The 22,687-nt window shown below is 50.2% G+C and overlaps 1 protein-coding gene across 5 annotated transcripts in view; it reads right to left on the reverse strand.

The window, feature by feature from the left end:
- SH3PXD2A (SH3 and PX domains 2A) overlaps window positions 1-22,687 on the reverse strand; it is a 241,159-nt gene that overhangs the window by 129,383 nt on the left and 89,089 nt on the right. For 3 of the 5 annotated variants that reach the window (XR_014249245.1, XM_082408272.1, XM_082408271.1), the window contains exon 4: window positions 14,163-14,255. The exons of the other annotated variants lie outside the window; for them this stretch is intronic. Coding sequence is in view for 2 of the 3 variants with exons in the window: in XM_082408272.1 (XP_082264398.1) it covers window positions 14,163-14,255 (93 nt within the window). In the remaining variant the exon portion in view is untranslated. The remainder of the gene's footprint in view (window positions 1-14,162; window positions 14,256-22,687) is intronic. 5 annotated transcript variants of the gene reach the window in all.

Here is a 22,687-nt window from a genome sequence, read left to right on the forward strand (position 1 = left end):
TAGCAAATGACCACCAACTTGGTGGCTCAAAACAACAGAAATTTATTCTCTCCCAGTTCTGAGGCCAGAAATCTGAAATCAAAGTGTCAGCAGGCCATGCCGCAGCTGAAGGCTCTAGGGAACAATCCTTCCTCGACTCTTCCAGCTTCTGGCAGCTCTCGGCATTCCTAGGCTTGCAGCAGCATCACTCCAATCTCTGCCTCTGCCTTCACACGCCCCCCACCCCATCCCCCAGCCTGTGTCGCAAATCTCCCTCTGCCTTTCTTGTGTAAGGACATCTGTCTTTGGGTTGGGTGCCCACCCTAAATTCACGATGACCTCATGTCACAATCCTTAACTTAATTACATCTGCAAAAACGCTTTTTCCAAATAAGGTCATATTCACAGGTTGCAGGGGTTAGGACGTGGACATATCTTTTTGGGGCCACTCTTCAACCCACTACAGAGGTTATGGGAGAGTCCACAGGGCTGACCAGACACCTGAGAGAGTCTTGGATCCCTAACTGGATTGCAATCACCCTGAAGGGAAGGGATGACTTTCTACACTCCCTTCAGCCCTGGCAATACGTGGCATGGAGCTGGGTGTAATGAATGTGGGTGTTGACTGATTCCCTCGGGAGGGATGGGGCAGTGTCTGGAGAGAGTGGGTCAAGGGTCTCTGGAGTCCAAGATGAGAGAGACAAGCTGTGAGGATCTGAAAGCTGAGTGAATGGGGGAGAGGGGTCCTCTCTGGCTCTGCTGGCTGATGTGGCACCCAGGGGAGAAGAGACAAATTTCCCAAAGCAATGAAAGGAAAGAAGATGGGAGGGTTACTAGAGGGACCCCCCCCACCCTACCCAAACCGACATGTATGCTATGGGCTGAATGTTTGTGCCCCTCAAAATTCATGTTGAAACTCTAATGCCCACTGTGATGGTAATTAGGAGGTAGAGCCTTTGGGAGGTGATCAGGTCATGAGGGTGGGGCTCTCATGAATGGGATTAGTGCTCTTATAAAAGGGGCCCCACAGAGCTAGCCCCTCTGACATGTGAGGATACAGCGAGAAGTTGGCAACCTGGAAGAGGGCCCTCACCTGACCACGCTGGCAAACATGATCTCAGACTTCCAGCCTCCAGAACTGTGAGAAATACATTTCTGTTGTTTATAAGCTACCCAGGCTGTGGTATTTTGTGACAGCAGCCTGAACGGACTAAGACAGGGTGACATGACACAGGCAATGCCTGTGGGGAGGAAAAAGGAATAATTAATCTTCTACTCCCCCAGCTCTCTGCAGGCTTACAACCTGGCGTGGGTCCTTGTGTGAAGTGGGTCAGGCCAGCAAACGAACCCTGTGTTCGACTGCCCGGATTGGGTGCCTCAGACTGTTGTGGTGCTGACAGATTGATGAAGACAGACGCTCTTACATGAAGAGCCTTGGGCATAGGAGGACCAAGAGAACCTAATGCATGAACCTGCTCATGGCTGTTCCTTCACCATGAAAAGCAAAAACAAACGTCCCTCCTTCATTTTCATCCCTTTAAATTCAGAGTGGCTGATAGCAAACCCCAACTCCAGGAGTAACCCCAGTAGGCAGGGACCCAAGTTGCTCCACTGAGAATCATCCTGGGACTTGATGGTTTAGAGCATGCAGCTACCTGAAGGGTACACTCTGGGCCCTCAGAATACCCCCCTCAAAAAACAACCACCCAACCTCACAGCCCACTTCTCTGATGCCTCAGGTTATAGAGTCAGAATTTAGTTTCTTTGATGTAAGATTTTGGTTAAGATGTAGAAACTTCTCCCTGGAGAATGACAGGGAGACTTGTTAATCATTCAGACCTGAGTATGAACAAGCATCAGCTTTTCACTGGACAGCAGGGTCTGGTTAGGGGACAGAGCACAGAGGCCTTGAGGGAAGGTAACATGACGGGCGGAAAGGAGAAGAATGGAGAAACAAAGTCAGCCTTTGCTGGCTTCCCAGTTTCCTGCAAGCTGGTCCTGCCCTCCATGTTCAGCTGTCTCCTGACTGCGGCTTGGGGGCAGGCCCCTGCTTGTCTCTCCAGAGCTGCCCCTGAAGCCAGTATGCCACCTCTGCCCTAATGCAGCCTGGGGACAGCAGGCCACCGGCTCACCTGCTTTCAGCCTCTGATGTGGCTGAGATGGCATCCCCACTATCTGTGGCCTTGTGCCTGGCTCAGACTGCACTCTGCCACCCAATCCTGCTTCTCACCTGCTACACCTGGCCTTGCTTGCGCTTGACCTGGACCAGTAGAGACAAGGGACCATTTGGGCTGGGGGAAGGCTGGGGTGAAGCCCAGATGCTGAGGCTGGAAACAGTAGGCACATGCAGGTTCTGGAAGGACATGGTCCCGATGGGGAAGGTCCACAGCCCAGGGCGTCCTGACTCCATGCCCTGAGTTCTGGCTCCCACGAATCTCTCTCTTCCAAATACATGCCAAGGCCCCGCCTTGGCTTAGAGTCTAGCATGGTAAGCATTTGTGGGTTTTGCCGGTCAGCATTTGTATTACAGTATCCAAATTTTCTTTTGAGGAACAATCCCCCCTTCATTCTTAGTCTGTATGGTTTTAGGAGGGCTCATCTTACCCCAGACTCCTGGAGTTACCAGTCAGTATAGTCCAGCCATGGGCATGTGACCCAAGTTGGTCCAGTGAGAATCAGTTTGGGACTTTTGGTGGAACCACCAGAAAGAGAAGTGGTCTTTCTACAGGGCCTGCTAACTCATAAACTGTGAGCCCCAACTTGCTAGGAAGCATCTTTGCACATTCCCATCACCATTTGGGGAAAGCCTATCTGAGAATGAAGTCACCAGAGAGGAAAGCAAAGCTGAGAGCTAGAGAGACATATGACTTGGTCACCTAGATCCAGCCATGCCTGAAACCATTATCCCTGAAGTTTTCAGTTATGTGAGTCAATAAATTTCCTCTTTTTTCTTAAACCAGATCGAGATGGGTCTAGTCTTTGTCACAAGAGGCTCCTGACTAGTAAGTATATCTAGTTCTGCCATTTACTATTGTGTGATATGAGACAAGCCACAACGTATTGAATCTCAGTTTCCTCAAATTGCAAAATGGGCACAGTATTACCTAACTCAAAGGATTATCATGAGGAGTCAATGAACAGGTGTGTAAAAGCATTTAACACAGAGCCCAGCCCATAATAAATGCTGAATAAATGGGATCTCTTATGAGCTGACAACTCTAGGTCAAGTAGGTGGGGTGGGATGGGGGCGGGGGCACAACCTGGCCCAGCCCACCTCCTCATGGGGCACATGGGGTCCAGGCACTGTGGTGCTCCTTGTATACCCTTCCACCTGGCTTCCCCATCCAAGGCCAGATACTAACTCCCTTCAGCCTGCAGAACCTTTCCCGATTCAAACCCTGCCCCCTAAACACACATCTCTCACACAGCTCCCATTTCTCCTCTTCCTCCATCTGCCCAATTCAAAGAGGAGAGGGACACAATGGAGTCAGGATTACTCACTCCATCCGCCCACCTTGGGGCACTCTGGGATGACTCACACAGGTGCGGCTCCCCCTCGGCACTCTCCGCCCCCTGCCCCACACACTCCGGGAAACAGACTTACAAAAATCCACTGGGGTTTCGCCATCAACTGAAACCTTAACCCTCTTGCAGCCACAGCATGCTTACAGTAAGAACTGGCACACCTAGAAGGAAAAAGTCATCTCCCAAGTTCTGGTTTGGAGCTTCCCATACCCAGTGCAGGCCAGGCTTAAGGGAACAAAATCTTTCATTCCCCCATCCTTAGTGGGACCAGGGGGGATTTATGGGTGTCTGCCAGGACTCCCCTGGTGGCGCAGTGGTTAAGAATCCGCCTGCCAATGCAGGGGACACGGGTTCGAGCCCTGGTCCAGGAAGACCCCACATGCCACGAAGTAACTAAGCTTGTGTACCACAACTACTGAGCCTGCGCTCTAGAGCCCAAGAGCCACAACTCCTGAGCCCACGCACTGCAACTACTGAAGCCCGCGTGTCTAGAGCCTATGCTCCACAACAAGAGAAGCTACTGCAATGAGAAGCCTGCGCACCGCAATGAAGAGTAGCCCCCACTCGCCACAACTAGAGAAAGCCTGCACGCAGCAACGAAGACCCAACGCAGCCAAATAAATAAATAAATAAATAAATAAATAAATAAATAAATAAATAAATAAATAAATAAATGTGGGTGTCTGCCAGAAATAAAGCACCAAGCCCTGGCATATCAGAGGTTTTAATACATCTTTACTGAACCAGATGGAATTGAAGGCTTTTTGAATGGCCTTACAGAGCTATGGGACCAGAACAATTTTTTCTTTATTTTCTAAAAAAACACTTTGGTGGGGGGGAATATAATATACATACAGAAAGTGCACATGCATATGTAAAACTCAATGAATTTCACAAACTGAACTCACCTATGTTACCAGCACCCAGGCCAAGAAACGGAGCATTGCCTACACCACAGAAGACCTTCGCTGCACAGATTTTAAGTGGGGGTGGTTCTCTGAAGCTCCATAACTATCTTATTCTCATGACATTTTGTGCTGGTATGGATGTGAAATCTCTAGACTGACTGGGTGATATCTATTGCAGAGAGGGGACACTAACACATTTATTGATTTTAGTGATATTTACTTTTATTTAAAAATACGTGCTTAGTGAATGTAGATCCCTGGAATGAGGACCCTTTTTTTGTGAAATGTGAACACACGTTCGATTTTTAACTGTCATTAATTAGACAAGGAACAAATGGTTACCTACAAGGTTAGCTGTGGGAAGAACAGTGGAAACAGAAACAAACCCCCTGAATTTGCTGACTTGTTCTCCCTTGTGCTGGAGAATGCCCAGGGTTGGTCTCATCCCTGACATAGACTGGAGATATTTCATTAGCTATAAGATCTTACTTTAGGGCAGTCCAGGTCTTATGAATTGCCTGTAAGGTAGCCAGCATCTAGGGATTTCCAATGATATCAAATCCGAGAAGGATGTTGGCCATGATGGCACTGTGGGTTGGCGGGCAATGAAAGCTGTCCCAGCCTGACTCTGGGAGGTAGAGAGAACACCACAGTTGACCTCCAAGGTGGTCCTTAGCCTCAGGGAAGGAAGAGGCTTTGTATTAAATATAACAGTACTTAAAGTGGCCACGCTGAGGACAAATGTCACTTGGGTACCACTGGGGCTCCTTAGGGCACGGGCTGTGGCCTCATTCAGAGCTGAGCTTTGACAGGGCTGAGCACACCCTTGAAGGTGCTTGGGAAACCCATGTAATACCTACTCTAATGGTGGGACAGGTGGCAAAGGCCGAGGGCACTGGCCTTCCCAACCGCCATCACGTTAGTCAGGTTTTACCTTTCAGCTGTGTTTTTCTTTTCTTGGTCTGGCAGGAAGGTTAAAATAAAAATCAAATCTAGGACTGTTGAGCTGCCAGAAGCAGGATCAGAGTATGGGTTGTAGAGCTGAGAGGCCCCAGGTCTTTAAAACCTCTGTGTCCTGGGCACCTTAAACTGCCTGAACATCAGGCTTCTCATATGGCAAATGGGATCATAGGGCTGGGATGTGGATTAGAAACAGCACCTGAGACAAACACAGCACACAGTGCTGGGCACACGGGAGATGAGTGACACAAGATGCCTGCTGTTACAGAGAAGGATGAGGACAAATCACTTGATGTTTGGCCATTGTCCATAAATTTGTATGGTGACCTTGAATTTGTCTGATTTCCAATCCTTCCCCCACCCCCGCTCCTAGTCCATTTTCCACCCAGCAGCCCAAATATTTTTAAAATGAAGGCTTTCCTGGGACTTCCCTGGCGGTCCAATGGTTAGGACTCTGTGCTTTCACTGCCAGCGGCATGGGTTTGATCCCTGGTTGGGGAACTAAGTAATATCCCACAAGTGGTGAGGTGTGGCCTAAAAAAAAAAGGAAAGAAAGAAAGAAAGAAACCTTTCCTTAAACCCTTCAGTGACTTCCCAGCACTGAGAAGAAAACCTAAACTCCTTACCGTGACCCAGCAGGATCTGACTCATGCCTCCCTCTCCATCTCATCGCATCTCATCAGGCCAGCACCAGGCATGCTGGGCTTCAGTTAGCACCTTCCCACCTTGGGGCCTGCGTGCATGCCTCCCTCTCTACTGGGACACTGTTCCCGATGCCCTTTTCATGGCTAATGCCTTCCATCCTTCGGGTCACCTCATCGGGGAGGCCTTGGCGGACCACTATGTCTCCCTCTCCCAGGCCTTGATTGTTTCCCTCCTAGATTTCACTGTGATTTGTAATGACCTCTTTATATGAGATCTTATATCTTATATGATGTCTCCTTCACTACGATATCTTTAGGGCCCAGCATAAGGACGGGCAGGCCATGGCCCCTGGTTGACATCTGCTGAATGGATAAGTGTGAGTGTGTGTATTGACACACCCTCGCTCCAGACTGTCTTATTTTTACACATGCGTATCCCTGAGGGAACTACACAAACGTGGCTCACCACGCAAACGCTGGGGCCTGCTGCACCAGACCAGGGCTGCAGCGGGGATGGACTCACCCTCCAGGACCCAGACAGAGCGGGGCCAGAGAGTGTGGTTAACTCAGAGCCCAGCATCAGGGCCAGGCTGTCCCCACTCCGTGTGGGTGTGGCGGGCATGGTGAGCAGTGGCTCAGCCCCATCCCTGTGGGAGCCTGGGAATAAAGGGCCCTATTCAGCCCTTGCAGCCTCAGCTCCATCCCCGCCAGGGGAGGCTGCCCTCAGGAAAGGGGACGGTGGGACGCAGGGCAGTGCTTCCCGCCAGGCTCTCCCTGGGGCGTGACCCACAGCAGGGACGGATGATTTGTGGGGGAGGGGCAGCCAAGGGTACAGGGCCTCCGGGGCTCGAAGAGACACAACAGGAAGGCCCAGCCAGATGAGGAGGCTCTGGGGCAGGCAGGGGCAGTCCTGGTTCAGGGGGTGAGGCTGAAAGGCCCAGTTCACTGTCGATGCTCTGAAGCAGAGGAAAATCCCCAGGATGCAGAAGCCCATTGGAAAACTGCCCCATAATCACAGGCCTGGCCACGCCAGCCAGAGGGGCGCTTGCCTGGCTCTCTCGGGGTAGACACTGTTCCCCAAAGCCTGCTTTTCTTGAGCTTTGGCTCTGTTGGTAGAACTGAGCCCAGACAATCAACTCTCTTCAGCAACTTCCTACCAGTATTTTCCATGATTCCACCCACTCCTGCAAGGGAGGTGAGAATGATATAAATAATAGATCACATTCATTGAGTACTTGGTGTGTGCAAGCACTGTGCTATGTATTGATACTTTATATTTATTCTGTTATTTGATCTTCACAACAACCTATGATATGGGTACCTGGGTACTACTGTTACTCCCATTTTACAGATAGGTAAACTGAAGGTCAGAAAAGATGAGCAACCTGCCCAAGGTCACACAGCCAGTAAGTGGTAGAGCTGAGATTGGATGTGCCATGTTCTCTGTCTTTGGCAGTCTGAAAGTGCCTGGCCTCTTAATTCTTTTGCTATGTTCCTTTCTTTGTGTGTACCTTTCCCCAGGCGGTACATCTCAACCCTCCCCTCACCCCATAAACAAGGTCAGCATGCATCCTTCACTCACTCGCTAATCATTCAGCTCTCCCCAGTGCCTGTGCTGAACTGGGGGCTGAAATGTGATGGTGAACAGTACAGACATGGCCCCTGCCCTCAAGAGGACACGGTCTGGGTTGGCACTCTGCCGCGGTGTGATCGGTTACGATGGGGACACACAGGAGGGAGACAGGCCTGAAAAGTGGTAGGAATGAGCCAGGCTAAGGGAAGGGGAAAGAATGTTTCAGGAGGAGGGAAGAGCCTGAGCGAAGGTCCAGAGATAAAAGAAGCCAGCTAGAGTAAGGTCAGTGTGGCTGGAGGGGTGTGTGTATGTGTGTGTGTGTATAAGTGTGTTGGGAAGTTATGAGGCGCTCGAACAGACAGTGGGTAACAGGGGTTCAATCACATGGACCACACAGCATAACAGAGCCATTAACATTATACATTTCAGAAACACATGTTCCTGAACCTTAAACGCCAAGGACCACAGTTTTTACCTGGGGAGACACAGGCACCTTCAGACCCTTCTGAAGTCCTTCTCTCTCAAGTTTGAACCCCAAGCGGGGCACACTTGGGCCTGGTCACTGGTCAGGAATGCACAGCACAAGCTCAAAACTGTGTTCTCACCAGTGTCTACACCTACCACAATCCAAATGGATCCTGGGGGTAAAACCAGGAGACCCTGGAGGTCATTGTGTCCAGCCCCCTCACTTTCTGAGGTCGAGGCTGAGCTCAGAGAGGACCATGTTTTGCTCAACTTTGCACAGCAAGTTAGCAGCCAGGATGGGACTCAGCAGGACTTGGGCTGGCAGCCTAGTTCTGAGGTGGACTTTGCAGCTTCTGCACTTACGAGTTACATTCCCCAGGGTCCCCAACTCAGCTGTTTTTCTTACTTCCAATTTCTACCCCAATCCTAACCCAACAAGAGCTGCCACCACTGACACCGTCTCACAGAACTGAGGACTCAAAGGAGCCTGTGGTAGTCTGCCTCCAAGGTGGTCCCTGGTGACTCTGGCCTCCTGCTCCTCACGCTTTACATAGTTCCCTCCCATACCGGATGGGGCTGACCTGGGGAGCCAGTAGGATATTTTGGAAATGATGGTGTGACTTCCAAGACTAGGTTAGAAAAGATATCGCAGCTTCCTTCTTGATCTTCCTCTGGGGTCACTCACACTGTGGAAAGCCAGCTGCTGAGTTGTAAGGACACTTAAGCAACCCTATGGAGAGGCCCACTTAGGAAGGAACTGAGGCCTCCTGCCAACAGCCAGCACAAATCTGCAAGCCATGTAAGTGAGCCATCTTGCCAGTGGATCCTCCAGCCCCAGTCAAGTCTTTAGATGACATTGACTACAATGTCACAAGAGATCCCAGCTCAAAACCATGCACCTAAGCCATTCCTGAATTCCTGGCCCAAAGAAACTGTGTGAGATAATGAACATTTACTGTTGTTTTAAGCTGCTAAATTGGGGGGGGCCAGCAATAGGTGACTGATACAGGGCCCAGCAGAGCTCTTGAGAGAACGAGGGCCCCTGGGTTACCTGAATCAGAGATATGTGGGGTATTGACTACAAATGCAGATTCCTGGGATTTACCCAGACCCCCTGAATTAGACAGAAGGGTGAGAGTCTGCATATTTAATAAAGTTCCCCCAAGTGAATCTCATGTACCTTTTAGGCTTAGAAGTACTGAGCGAATCTAACTTACTTTACAGATCTAAAGAAGCTCAGAGAGCTGGTGGTTCGAGCCTTATCACACATCCAAGCTGAGGCAGGCCGGGGCCTAGAATTAGTACCGGATTCCTGGTTCATTGCTCTTTCTACTTATTTCCTCCTTTGACCATTTCAGTTTGTTTTTTTGAGAAGTGTAGGCTTTGTTTTCTGTTTTTTCATTTATGTTAAAAACATGCACAAAGAAAAATGCTATACAATCAATCGTTTGTCTGCTGAAGAGCTTGCTTTGCCTGGGAAGAACTTTTCCCAAAAAGTGGGCCTAACGCTAAAAGGAGTAGGGGTACTAGGTCATGCAGAGGGGCTGGTGCTGCTATAGAACACTGTGCCAGAAAAGGCACCTTTGGGACTTCCCTGGTGGTGCAGTGGTTAAGAATCCGCCTGCCACTGCAGGGTACACGGGTTCCATCCCTGGTCCGGGAAGATCCCACATGCCGCGGAGCAACTAAGCCCACGCACCACAACTACTGAGCCTGCGCTCTAGAACCCACGGGCCACAGCTACTGAGCCCGCGCCTAAAGCCCATGCTCTGCAACAAGAGAAGCCACAGCAATGAGAAGCACGCACACTACAACGAAGAGTAGCCCCGGCTCGCTGCAACTAGAGAAAGCCTGCGTGCAGCAACAAAGACCCAATACAGCCATAAATAAATAAATAAATAAAATAAATTTATAAAAAAAGAAAAGGCACCTATTCTATTTACCTAGATGCCTCAGCTCCAGGCTTTTTTCCCAAACAAAACTCAGCGTGTACAAGGCAGAGACAATGAACAAAGACATGATGGAAGTCTACCTTAACCCCTGCCAAACTGTCACCCCAGTGGGTGAGAATGATAATCCCACTTTCATTTGCATAGCACTTTGGTGCTTAGAAAGAATTCGTGCACAATCTTATTGAATTACCTTTGCAGATGGCAAGATAGGTAGCACTGAGACCCATTCAGTCATTCACTTGGCACATTTGTTGAACAGCTACTATGTGCCAGGTAACACACTAGGCACAGGGGGTATATGGATTTGTTTCTTTACTTAATAAACACTTATATATGTTTACTATGAGCCAGGCACTGGTTTAAGCACTTTACAAATCTTAACTCACTTAATCCTCACAACCGCCCAACAAAGCAGATATCATTCTTCTTCCCATTCAACAAGGGCACTGAAGCACCAGAGAGTTTAAGTAACTTTCCCAAGACCAAACAGCTAGTATGGGGCAATATGGGGATTGGAACTGAGGCAATCTGGCCCTAGACTCCACCCTCTTAACCAAGATAAAATAAGACATGGTTCCCGTTCTTCAAAAACTCCAGTTTTCAAAATCTCCATGACCACAGAGGAAGAAACTGAAGCTCAGAGCTATCTTCTGACTCTCCCCAAGTCACACACTCCTGGGACTAAAGGCAGTGTTACTTTGCTTCATTGAATGTGTCTGTTCGCAAAAAAAAATTTAGCAGAAGATGGGTGCCAGGGCAGCGAATGTGGGCATTTCTAGAGCCCAGAAAGAGAGAGGAGGCCCCAGCAGTAAGTCTAAAGTATCCCGAGACACCCAAGCAGACAAACAAGGCTCGTTCACTGCCCAGGCCATTGTGATTTGTGACGGTCTACTGCCAGGCAGTATTCATGCCTCCAGATATTTGGGGGCAGTGTTATTTATAGACCACATTTCTATTTATATTTTCATTGAATTCCTGCTCACCCTAGCTAGATTTCCCTCCCTCCCAGAACCTAGAGAGGAGAGGATAAGAACTCTTTTTCACCAAGTGTGTCAGGGCAAAGGTGAAGGTCAAAGCCTTGGCTGTGTGTGCAGCCTTTCAGCAGGAGCCCTTCGCGGGGAAGCGTTCAAGACAAGGGGGCTTTCTACACTTTCCAAAGGAAATGGGGGTTGGGGGAGGACACAAAGCTGGCCTTATACAGAGGCAGCCACATTCTGCCAACACGGTGGGATTTGAGGTGGGCCTAGAAGACCTCTTTTCCCCTAAAATGTTTTCCCTTTTGCATATTTCATCATTAGGCATTTATTCCTTTGGTCTTAATAGTATTATATGACAAAATGTTGGGACTGTGTGTGAGAAAACCTAGACAGTATCAAGTCCAGTCCTTGTGTTTCACAGGTGGGGAAACTCAGGCTCACTGAGGGGCTAGGACCTGTCCTCATGGGGGGATCTGAATGAATAAGACATGGTTCCTGCTCTTCAAAAACTCCAGTTTTCAAAGTCCCCATGATCAGGGAGGAAGAAACTGAAGCTCAGAGGTATTTTCTGACTTTCCCCAAGTCACACACTGCTGGGACTAAAGCCAGGTCTGATTCCTTTCTGAATAAATGGAAATCTATTACCATACACAGGAGACCATCCCAATGTTGGTAGACCTGTCGGGCACAGCAAAAGAAACTGGGGACAGTAAAACAGGCTCAGAATTCCTCTCTCACCTGGTCTTAGGAACGAACAAGTAAAACCACATGACGTTTCCTAAGGTTCTGTTTGGTGCCCCAAATGAAAACTTCCTGGTTTTAGGGTCACACAGAGAAATAAAGGTAAAGTGGGACTTCTGTCTTATTTTTAGTCCCTTGTTGAACTGTGGTTTAGGAAACAGTATCTGTGATGATTGTCACTGCATGGTTAGTTTATAAATTTGTGTTTACAAAGCCAGCTGGCAAAAGTCATTCCTTTTGGGCACTATGCCTGCAATTCCAGCATCTATCATGAGGTGGCAGGTTAAAGTTGAGTAGGTTAAGTGAAAGGCAACTGAGAAAATACTGTCATCTAGATAAGACCTTTACTGCCAGAACATGACACTTTAGTAAAAGGACAACATTGACCAACCTCTAACTGACATAGTAAAAAAACCATAACATGAAACTTGAAACAAAGTTTAAAGAAATGCAAACACTCTGGTGCGGGTGGCATACCCCTGCTAGCCTGAGTCTTCATCTATAAAGTGTGGTTGCTGTCATTAAAAGAGATTACTATAAGCACATGAAACCCTTTGCACAATATCTGGCTAAAGTATGTACTTAATAAATATAGCTATAATCCCTAAGTAGAAATCTTCTTTCATTTATAACTGTTTAATCTGTTAAAAGTTCCAAGCCTCACACACAGTTCCTCAGGAAGCTGTTTGCAACTTTTCCCCTGTAGCCAATTTAACAATAAGGTACCTCTGGACCACTCAGCTCACGTGTGAACTCTTTTTCTAAAGCAAGTCTTTCTATTGAAAGAGAAGGGCTCTGACAACACAGGTCTTACTTAAGGCATCTTCACCAATGACCAGCTATTAAAGTTGGTAACAATCTGTTAAAGTTACCAGATCAGAAAAAAGAAGCTGAGAAGTAAAAAATCTTGCCAATCAGAGAAGGCACCAAATTACCAGTCACTGGCTTGTCTCAACTCTCTTCCTTTGGCTTGTTTTGAAACTTAGGTCTGCAATAATTGTTTTATACAGAAGAGCAAAAGATACTACTTTAAAATCTCAGTTTATTTGTCTTTACCTTTTTGCCGGAGGCTCCTTAAAAGACACCCAAGGCTTTTCCCCTCCTAACACTACAACACAACTGGACACACAGACTTTAGACACACTCATGCCATGTTAACTTCAAAACCAGCAGTGGTTCCTAGGCCAATTTCTCTCATCTCCAGACTTTTGAAACAACAAGCTTAGCAATCACCTTGGCCCCAAACTTCATTCTGTCTTGGAAGGGAGGGGAGAGTGTTCTGACTTACAGCTGCCGATGGAGTGTGGCTGGGGCCTGAGCAACCTCCTGGTTAGGCTGGTGACGGGGGATAGAGGGCTGTCCTGTGACTCCCCGCCGCCCCCCGCCGACTGCCAACCCAAAACAGGCAGGCAACTCAGGTGTGTGTAGGGATGTGAGACCAACGAACCGGCCCTCACACGTTACCTGTGGGAAGCCTCGTCTCCCACGCATCTCTGCTTTAGGTTAGAAACTGACTTACCGAAGCAGGTTCAGTGGTTTATATTATGTGAACGGCCTGAACGTAATCAAACACTCAGGAAGTGCTGAACGCAATCAGCCAGCCTACCGAAGGGCTTCACTGGACCTTAAAACGGTGCTTCTCAAGCTTTCCTGCACATACAAATCACCTGTGCATGTCATTAAAATGCAGACTGTAACTTAGTGGGTCTGAGGTGGGGGCCAAGACTCTATTTCTAACAAGCTCTCAGACGATGCTTGTGCTGATGATCTGTGAGCTACATTTTGAGCAGCAGACCTTGAAATGCACAAGACTGCCTGCAAGACCTCACTCTTGGAAAGGAGCCCAGAGAGACAGCTCCCCCTTTTGTGTCGAGCCCTGCACTAAGACTCACCAGATCACCATCAAGTACTGAGTGCTTGCTGTGTGCTTCACAGATAACATTTCATTTGATGCTCTCAACAGCCCTGGGGGTATTGCACAGATGAGGGTCACGATGGACGTGCAGAGATGCTGAGTAAAGGTGGCCTTGGGTCACACGGCTAGGCTACTGAGAGGCTGAGGTGGGATCAAACTCTAAGGCCTCCAGTGTTGAAATGCAACACTTAACTGCCTTCTCATGGAAAAAGCAGAGTTTCGGACAATTAGCACCCAGGTGTGAACCCAGAGGTGTTTGAGCCCAAAGCCCCTGTTTGGAACCACCATGCTCTGGGGCTGGCAGAGCTGAGTCACAGAGCTTCCTTCGGCAGTGCAGCTTTAGAAATTCTCCCTGAGATCTGCCCCGTTCGTTCTCACTAAGGGGAAATCCGGCCCTTGGGCTCTGGCCTGCGGGGAAACAGGAGCATAGCCCTTTCCCCTGACTCCCTGCCCCTGAAGGGTAGAGAGGGCCTGTGCTGCCAGCTCTGCCTTCGGAAGGTGCATTCAGGTGAGCAGACTCTACCTTCAGGCCGTGCCAGTCCCTCAGGCCCACTGTGGTCTGGAGGCCGGTGGCCTGGCGTCCTGAGGCCTCCTCGGTGGATGTCAGTTCTTGGAGCTGTGGAGGTGAACGGGGAGGGGTGTTTTCAGGGCTCACAGCAACTGTACTGCTCGAAGCCAGGCGGCCTCTGGATGAATGGTGCATCAGTTCATATGGGCCTGGGGCATCTCCAAGAGTCAGCTCAGTTCCCGCCAGGGAAGAGCTCTGGCTTGGGTCTCTGCCCTTGGGCTGGGTCCAGTTGGGGTGACCTTGGAGAGCAGTGGAGCGGTCAGGCCAGGGACACTGTAGAGATTTGCCACCAGCGCCCCTTACCTCCTAAGAAGGGGGGCCCCGAGCTCCCTCTCAATGGACCTCAGTGTTCTTCCTGCGCCACCACTACCCCTGCCACCCCTCCTACCCGTCTGGACCCAGAAGCCAGAGCGCCTAGTGCCCGCAGGCTCCTGGGGAGGGTGGCTGGTGGCGGGACTCCCCACCACAAAGCATCTTTCATATGTGCCAAAGGCTTCAGCTACCTCAGGGAGGAGGGAGGAAGTTTCCTTTCACCCCCAGGGTGAAGTCCAAGGCTGGAGTTGGGGGAGAGGTCCTGGGAAAACTGGGTCTGCATCTCGAGCCGGGCTGCCCCCAACAGAACCTGGGCATTGTCATTCTCAACCCCTCCCTCACCCCCAGCTCCAATCCATCAGTGAGGCCTCCTGGCTGTTCCTCTGAAATACATCTCAGATCTAGTTCCCTCCACACCATTGCCCAGCCCGGGTCAAGCCACCCTCCTCCCTTGTCATGCCCTGTCCAGCCTCCATGGGTCTCCCTGCCCCACGCTTGCTCCCTTTCCCTTCCAGTCTATCCCACAAGCTCAGCTGAGGGATCCTTTAGAAACAGAAATCCAGTCACGGGGCCTCAGCCTAAAACCTTCAGAAACCTCTCACCACATCTAGGACAAGTCCTCACCCCTCAGCTTGGCCCATGACAATGGCACAGCCTGGTCCTGTGTGGCAGCCATGCTGAAAACTCACACAGCCTCATCGACCAGGCTTCTCAAGGTGCCCCCAGAGGCCCAGTCCCTGCTTCCTTCTCCCAGCTGCCCTCTTGCTGTCTCACCTCTATCACACCTGAGCTCAGGTAACTGACCTGACAGTCATCTACACCTGAGTGTGAATTTACTGACAGTGCCACTCCCGGGGCACACCTGAGTGCCCGCTAAGCAGGAGTGAAAGGATTTGACCCTTGAAAAAGGATGTTTGGGCATCAGGTAAGCAAACAATTTATTTCCAGGGGAGAGAGGGTAGGGGAGATCAGGAATGTCACAGAGACTTGAAATCACTGGCCTCTGGTGAGTTTGCCAACATGCAAGAAGATCCCTGGTTGCTCTATCGAACTTCTAGTTTAACGTATGCAATGCTGTGCCACAGTGACTAGCAAGAGTTATGCTAGAATCCAGCATTCTGGCTCCCCATCCAGGGCACATTTTTCTGCACATTAAATTAGGCAGACTGACTGAGACCATGAAAAGAACACATTTCTGCTTAGATCAGAGGCTTCTTGTGGAAGATACCCCAGGATACACTTCATTTGGGGCTGAGGGTTTGGGGTGGGCGTGCAGGAGGCTGATTCCCTTCTAGAATTATCTCTGGACAATGAAGACACATAGCATGTGGTAACGAAGTGACCTGACTCTTTCCCTGGTCTTGAACTCTGGGGATGACACGGGGGAAGGACTAGGGGGCCTGATCCACACTGACTTTCAAAAGTAAAAGGGGCCCTTGAGTGTCTGCCTCCAGCAAAGCTCCTTATTCCCAGCGAGACCTGGCAGCTCTGGAGCCGAGAGCTGCAAAGCTCGTGACCCTGCTCTGTTACCACAGCGTCGGGTCCAGGGATGCTCAGCTTCCTCCCATCTTTCAGCCCCAATCAACCATCTGGATCATCAGCCCTTCAGACACAATCTCCTTGCAGCTTCGCAAGTTACCACAGGGAAGGAAGGAGCAGCAGGAAGTGCAGTCAGGGCTGAACCGTGGAGCAGCCTCAGCACAGAGAGGGCGGGCAGGCACAGGGCAGCGCAACGGAAACCCACGTGTCCTGCAGCCGAGCCACCAGGCTTGCAGCACTGGCTCCTCTCCCTTTGCAGTTCACACAGCGCGTTGCAGGCATAACACGCTTGGACCACCGTCCCAAACCATGATTAACCCATTGGGTAGACGAGGAAACCGACCCCGGACGCCTGTGACTGGGCTGAGTGGCACAGCTTACACACGCGTGTGGAGCCGTCTCTTCGCCACAGAAGACATGCTTTGCAGTTCCTTGGTTCCACAGCTCCTGTCTGCCCGGTTCGCTGTGGCCCCTCATCCCCTACACTCCCCACCTGCTTCACACACTTCTCGCTGTTCTTAAACATCCATGCTCGGTCACACTTAGCTTGCTGGCTCCTCAGCCTGGCACCCCGAGCGCTGATCTGCCCACGCCTGGCTCAGTTCAGGTGTCACCTCTGTAAAGCGGCCTTTTGGGACCACCTAATCTCAGATGCCCCAGCCACATGACCTGGCTATTTTTCCTTCTGGCACTTAGCACTATTGGAAATTGCTTACTTGTTCGTTTGCTTCCTGACTCCCCCCACTGGAAGGTGAACTTCCTGAGAAGAGTGGCCCAGTTTACCTTGTTCTCAGCTACATCACCAGTGCCTACAGCTGGGCCTGGCGTGTAGTAGGTGCTCAGTTAATACCTGCGGCAGGCACGAACACATGCAGCTCTTCCATGTAGCGTTCGGATGCCAAGAACAGGCCCTGGGAACCACCCGCCCCAGATTACAGAGTGAGAGAATGATTTGGGGAGGGGTGGGCAGTAATTACAGCAAGAGAAGACCCAGCACTTCCAGAGGAGGTTACAGGCAAGTTGCTTTTAAAACAGCACACGGTACCTCTCAGGCCTATAATCTTGTTGATCTTTTGAAAACCCTGGCGTTACCAACAGACCCTATTTTTTCTCTTTCATCACGTAGGTTTGCCTTTTCTTGCCATCCCAGGTCATCAGTGGGGCTCAGAAACCTCTCGGGTCCTCTCCCTTGGGGACTGTAGCACTTGTCAGCATCTCTGAGCCACTGATTCCCTTACAGCCTCCCAGGCACTTTGGGGAGGGCTTTCTCAGGCTGACGCCTGGTGGGGACAAGCAGAACTGCCTACAGCCCAGGGAGACGGCCAGCTCTCCCTGCCGCCATGGACCAGCTCTAGCTAAAGACATACCTCCCCCACTGCTTCCTTCTGTGCTGGAACAAACACCGGATCTGCCGCACAGGGCTCTGGGGGGCAGAGAAAGGAAGGACCTGGAGACCGTGCTTGCAATTCACCCAGCACCCTCCTGCGCTGGGGCTCCAGACTGCCTCTTCACTAAGGGGCCGGTATGTAAACCGGTGAGCTGGTACCAAAGAACGAAGCATGCTTGCTTTCTAAAAATACACCCCTCTAAGCTTGTGAGGTCACGAGGCTGCCTGCACGCTGGCAGCACCTCTTTGATTAAGGTGATAGGTTCACTTTTCTTCCTAAGCAATCTAGCTTCTCCATGCCTCACCAACCCAGGAGTATGTATACCTGTGGGTGGGACTGACTGCTATTAGGCTGAAGGGGCTTTCTGGAAGCTCAGAGGCCAAGTACCAGTCAGCAGAGAGACACAGATGGCTTGCGAGTGGGGGGAGACCTCGCGCAGCCTTTGCCAAGTGAGTTCACCTCTTTCTGCTCCGCTGCCTGGCTTCTGAAGCCCTTTGGTCCCTGGTCGCAGTGGTTTGCTTTTTACATCAGCAGCTACACACTCTTCTTCACTCTATAATGACCATTTCCTCCCAGGGAGCCTCCTTGGGCTGGCAAAGTCAAGATATACAGGAAATCTACTCCAATCCCAGGATGGGCAACAGGAGATGGATTTTCCACAACAGTCTTCTAAAACAAGGCAGAAAGTTCCATGTAAACAGTAGGCTGCCTTGAGAGGCTGCTGACCCCATCATGCTTGGCCCAGTGTCCTAAAGACTTCACTTCTGTCCACCTCTCCCCAAAGCAGGAGACCCCAAAAAGCACCAGATACACTTGTTGTAAGACAAGTCTCTCTGGCTCTCTTGCATTTCTGCATGTCTTGTCAACAAAGCACTAACCGCCCTTTGTTCTGGATTATCTTTTCAAAGGTGTTTGTATAGCAAACAGCTTTAGAAGACAGAGGCAGGGAGCCTCTTGCTCTGGAGCAAACAGCAGGTTTGCATAGAGCCTTGGGAGACTGGGATAGTCTCTCTCCAGAGCAAATGGCGTAGGTTTGCTTACCGCCCATTATAAAAGATGTGGGCTCCTTAAGATCTGGTTCCTCTCCTATATTGCAACCCATTGCAGGTTGCAGGCATTGCTCTGGGCCCATGGGGTCATGCCCTATGGGACTTGGAGGCAATACTCATGCTGCTTGCTGTGCCATCATGAAGTCTTTTGTCTTTGACCCAGGAGTCTCGTGTTTTCAGCTGGCATCCACGAAACTGGAGTAAGCTAACTTAACTGGCTTACAAATAGGGTAAAATCTCAGATCTTTCCCAGTTGGTGGACTAGCTGTGCTCCCACTGGGGTCAACACCACTGCCCAATCTCTGAGCTCCAGGTCTGCCCTGTTTCCAGCAAACTCAGAAGAAGCCCCAAATTATGAAAATATACATAAACCAAAAAAAGAATTACTTAAAAAAAAAAAGAATGCTCTACTTTGCAAAAGGACTTCTCATGTACCTCTTTAAAAAAGAATAGCATTTAGGACACCTAAAAGATGATGTGATTTGTCCCAAAGAGCAAAATTTCACGGAAGTTTTCAGGAATAAGCCTTAATGTAAAACAAGGTTCACCCCTGCTTTTCTGTTGGAGGTGGGAATGCCAAGAGGTCAGGCCTGGGAGTGGAACTTCTCAGGGACTATTGTCAAACCACCGTCTCCTTCCTAAAGACCAGCTGGCATGCTTGCTTACTGGCCTTCTCTACCTCCTTACAATGAAATTCAATTACTTGGGTCTGTAATTGTAGTTAACTGAGTTGTGCCAATATCAATTTCCTGGGTTTGATAATGTACGGTTGTTACATAAGGTATCACCACCGGGGGAAGCTGGGCAATGGGTACACAGCTCAGTGGCTACATGATGGTGGAAAGTGATTTGACCTGTCTTTAAATTGGGAATAATGCCACCTACCCTGTACTTTGGTAGTGGAATTGGAGGGGAGGAATATAGAGTTTTGCTGCCTAGGAGTTTTGCAGCATCCTATGAATCTATAATTATTTCAAAGTAAAGTTTAAAAAAATACTGTGACTTAAATAACCAATCTTTTTAGATTCATAATTAAATGAAGACAGTCAGGACTCTGTCAGATGAGCAAGCGCGTAACCATGTAAGCCTCAGATTCCCTCTCTTCTCTCAATTCCTCTGCTTTCTCTGTCATTTCCACCAGCTAAACGTCCATGAGCTCCCAACCAGGAGCCTGCAGCCAGGTGAGCCAAAGCAAAGCAGCTGGTCTAATGCTCCAAAGACACCCCCAGACCCCATGCCCGGGCAGCAGAAATGCACATGTCCCGTCACCTCCAAAGCTAAAAACTGAGGCCCCTCTGGAGACAACAGGCGCTCTCCACTTCCTCCCCTTCGGTTTCCCTTGCTCGGCAATTCCAGGCCAGGCAAAGGGCTGGCAGAGCTGTTCCTGAGGCTGGCTGCTAACCTCCCCGGGTTGCAGGAGCAAAGGCTGCTGGATTACCTCAGTGCCTTTGAGCTCTCTAAGGTTCTGCCAAAGTCATTGCTGCCAGGGCTTAGCCTGGGGGAATCAGCAGGTGCCTGCAGACAGCCTCTCCAAAGGCAGGGAGGTGGAAACAGAGACTCAAGCTGGTGTTAGGTAATACAGTATACCTGTAGGTGCCCTGTCTGGAGCCCCTTACCATTGATGCTCCCACCCCGCGCTCTGTGGGTGTTGGCTACTAAGGGCTCATAGCTGCCCTTTCTCCAGGGACACGCCCTCAGCCCTCAGGAGCACCTGCCCGTATTTCACACTTCTGGGAGAGGGGTTGCTCACAGATCATACTGATATGGGGAGTATATAAAAGCTGTCCCCTAAGACGGGACAACTCTGTGGTGCCGTCCGCCCTCCAGAGCTCCTCATGGGGTCAGGCTGAGGCCAGACTTAGCTGAACCCACATCTCGGTCCAGTGTCTTCCCCTTCCCTGTGCTGCGTCCCTCACTGCCCTAGGATGTTCACTGGAGAGCAGCCCTCAAAAGTCAACTTGCCTAAGAATCCTCGTCTCAGGCTCTGCTTTTCGGAACCTGACCTAAGACAGGTAACATTCATCACTGCCCTTCTCTGAAACCCTCCCCTCCTGGGGGAGCCCCTTCGATTCAGGGTTGTGGGGTGGCTTGGGAATCCTCATGCCCACTCAGCCCTTGCTTGCTTGGCTCTGCTTATATTGGGTTGTTTTTCTTCAATATTTTTCCTTCTTGTCCAAGCTAAGGACTAAAGTATGAAAGGGTTTGGTATTTCCTAGTGGGTGAGGGGAAAGCCAGGAACAGGGCCTGGGAGTCTCAGGGTAGGATTCCAAATGGCCAGCAATGTCCATTCTGAAGTCTTGGAGAGCAAGTGAGCAAAAGGGAAGCTTTGGAGAGAGCGCCCCACTGAAGGAAGGGGAGAAACACAGAAAAGCAGGGGAAAAGGAAACCTCCTTTAGGATGGGACTGGAGGGGGGCCAGTCCTCTAGACAATATCACCCACTATGCACAGGTCACATCTCTATGTGGGCAGGGTCCTGTGCCTTTTCCCAGGAGCTAGGGATGGCAGGGTGGGGCGGCACTTTCTTTATTAACACCTGCTACTTATTGAGCTTTTACTATGGGACAGGCACTGTGCAAAACACTTTACATGAACTCTTTTAATCCCCACCACAATGCTAGAAGAGGAAACTGAAGTTCAGAGAGGTCTCAGTCCTGCCTCATGAAGCAGATATGTTTTCATCCTTATTTTCCAGATGAGAAAACTGAGGCACACAGAAGGCAATACAATTGGTAACCAACAGAGTCAGAGTTTCCGGGGTGAAGCCATACAGTCTGACTCTTGTGACTTTGGACTGTGGTAGCAGCAAGACATGAGCCTTGCACTTCACCCCACCCAACCCCACCCATCTTTCAAGGTCAGCTCCAGGTCCCCTTCATTCAGGAGGCTTTTGCTGCCTTGGGCTCACAATGAGCTCCTTCTCCATCAAAATTGGAATTTCACAGTGGTAGAGAGGGTCACATCTTGCCTTAAGAGCTTCTCTGATTAGGCAGTAGGTCTTGTCTCTCTCACTAGCCCGAGGGTTCCTTTAGATGAAGGAAACAAATCTAGATCTCCCTGGACTCTCCAGGCCACCACAGTCCCTGGCCCCGGGCACTTATTCCTGGGCCTGGCACAGGCTGAGCCCCTCATATACACCCGCTGAGTGAATGATAGTGAGGCAGTCTCTCCCTGGAGCGCTGGCCACGAACGGGGGAAAAGCTGGTTCTTTGAGAGCAACAGGCAGCCTTCACACCCCGAGGCCAAGTCCACCCGGCACCAGGGCCGGGCACTGGCGTCCTTGGCTCTCGGACACTTGTGTCCACAGCATCCTAGCTGGGCTCCCGGGTCCTTGGTGGAGGACCATCTGGACTGTACTGGAGCAACATCTAAGGTCATTACAAACCTGGGTGTTGGTCGTTCCAAATTCCCTTGAGACTCAGCAGAAAGCCAGGCAGGGGTGCAAAAGTCCCCCACGTTAACTCCTAGGCCAGGAACAGAGAGGCAGTCCTCTGCCTCCATGGAAGGGGTCCAGGGCCGAGATTCCCTACACCCTCACTGACTCATTCTGGTCTTATCTAAACTGGAGGATTTAGAAGTTCTTTGTAGCTAAATTGATTCTCTCCAACTTTAGCATAAGACTCGGAGGGCAGGCGGCAATGCCTTCTCTTGTCTTTCACTGTTTTTGAGGATGGGGGTGCACGAGGAGTACCTTTCGGAGAAGAACCACTCTCTGGGGGGGCTGCCCGTAGGTAGGTTTGCAAGTCAACAAGCAGGTACTAACCATGCGCTGGCTGCATGCCAGGGATTAATGAGATGCAGACCTGCTTCTTGCGATGGTCCCACTGATAGCTGACGTCCGGGGAGGTCCAGGCCCAGCAGGAATGGAGGGTGAAGACCACCGTGAGGGAAGGTCCCCTGGGAACCAGCCCAACTCACTAGCCTGGAGAAAGGTAGGGGATGCGGAGACCCAGGAAGCAGCACCACCCACGTGGCTCAGGGCAAAGAGCCCAGTTTGGAGCAGGAGACCAAGTTCACACCTCGGCTCTGCCACTTTTATGGGCAGTTACTTAACATCTCTGAACCTCAACATCTTTATCCCTCAAGCAGAAATCATAATGCATGCCTCAGTGTGGAGATTTGTATACGATTACAAATTAAAAAGCACTTTGTAAGCTATAAATTCCAACACCGATTGAAGACGTCACAGTAATA

Source organism: Balaenoptera borealis, assembly GCF_965194805.1.
Source record: "Balaenoptera borealis genome assembly, chromosome: 10".
Lineage (NCBI taxonomy): Eukaryota > Metazoa > Chordata > Mammalia > Artiodactyla > Balaenopteridae > Balaenoptera > Balaenoptera borealis.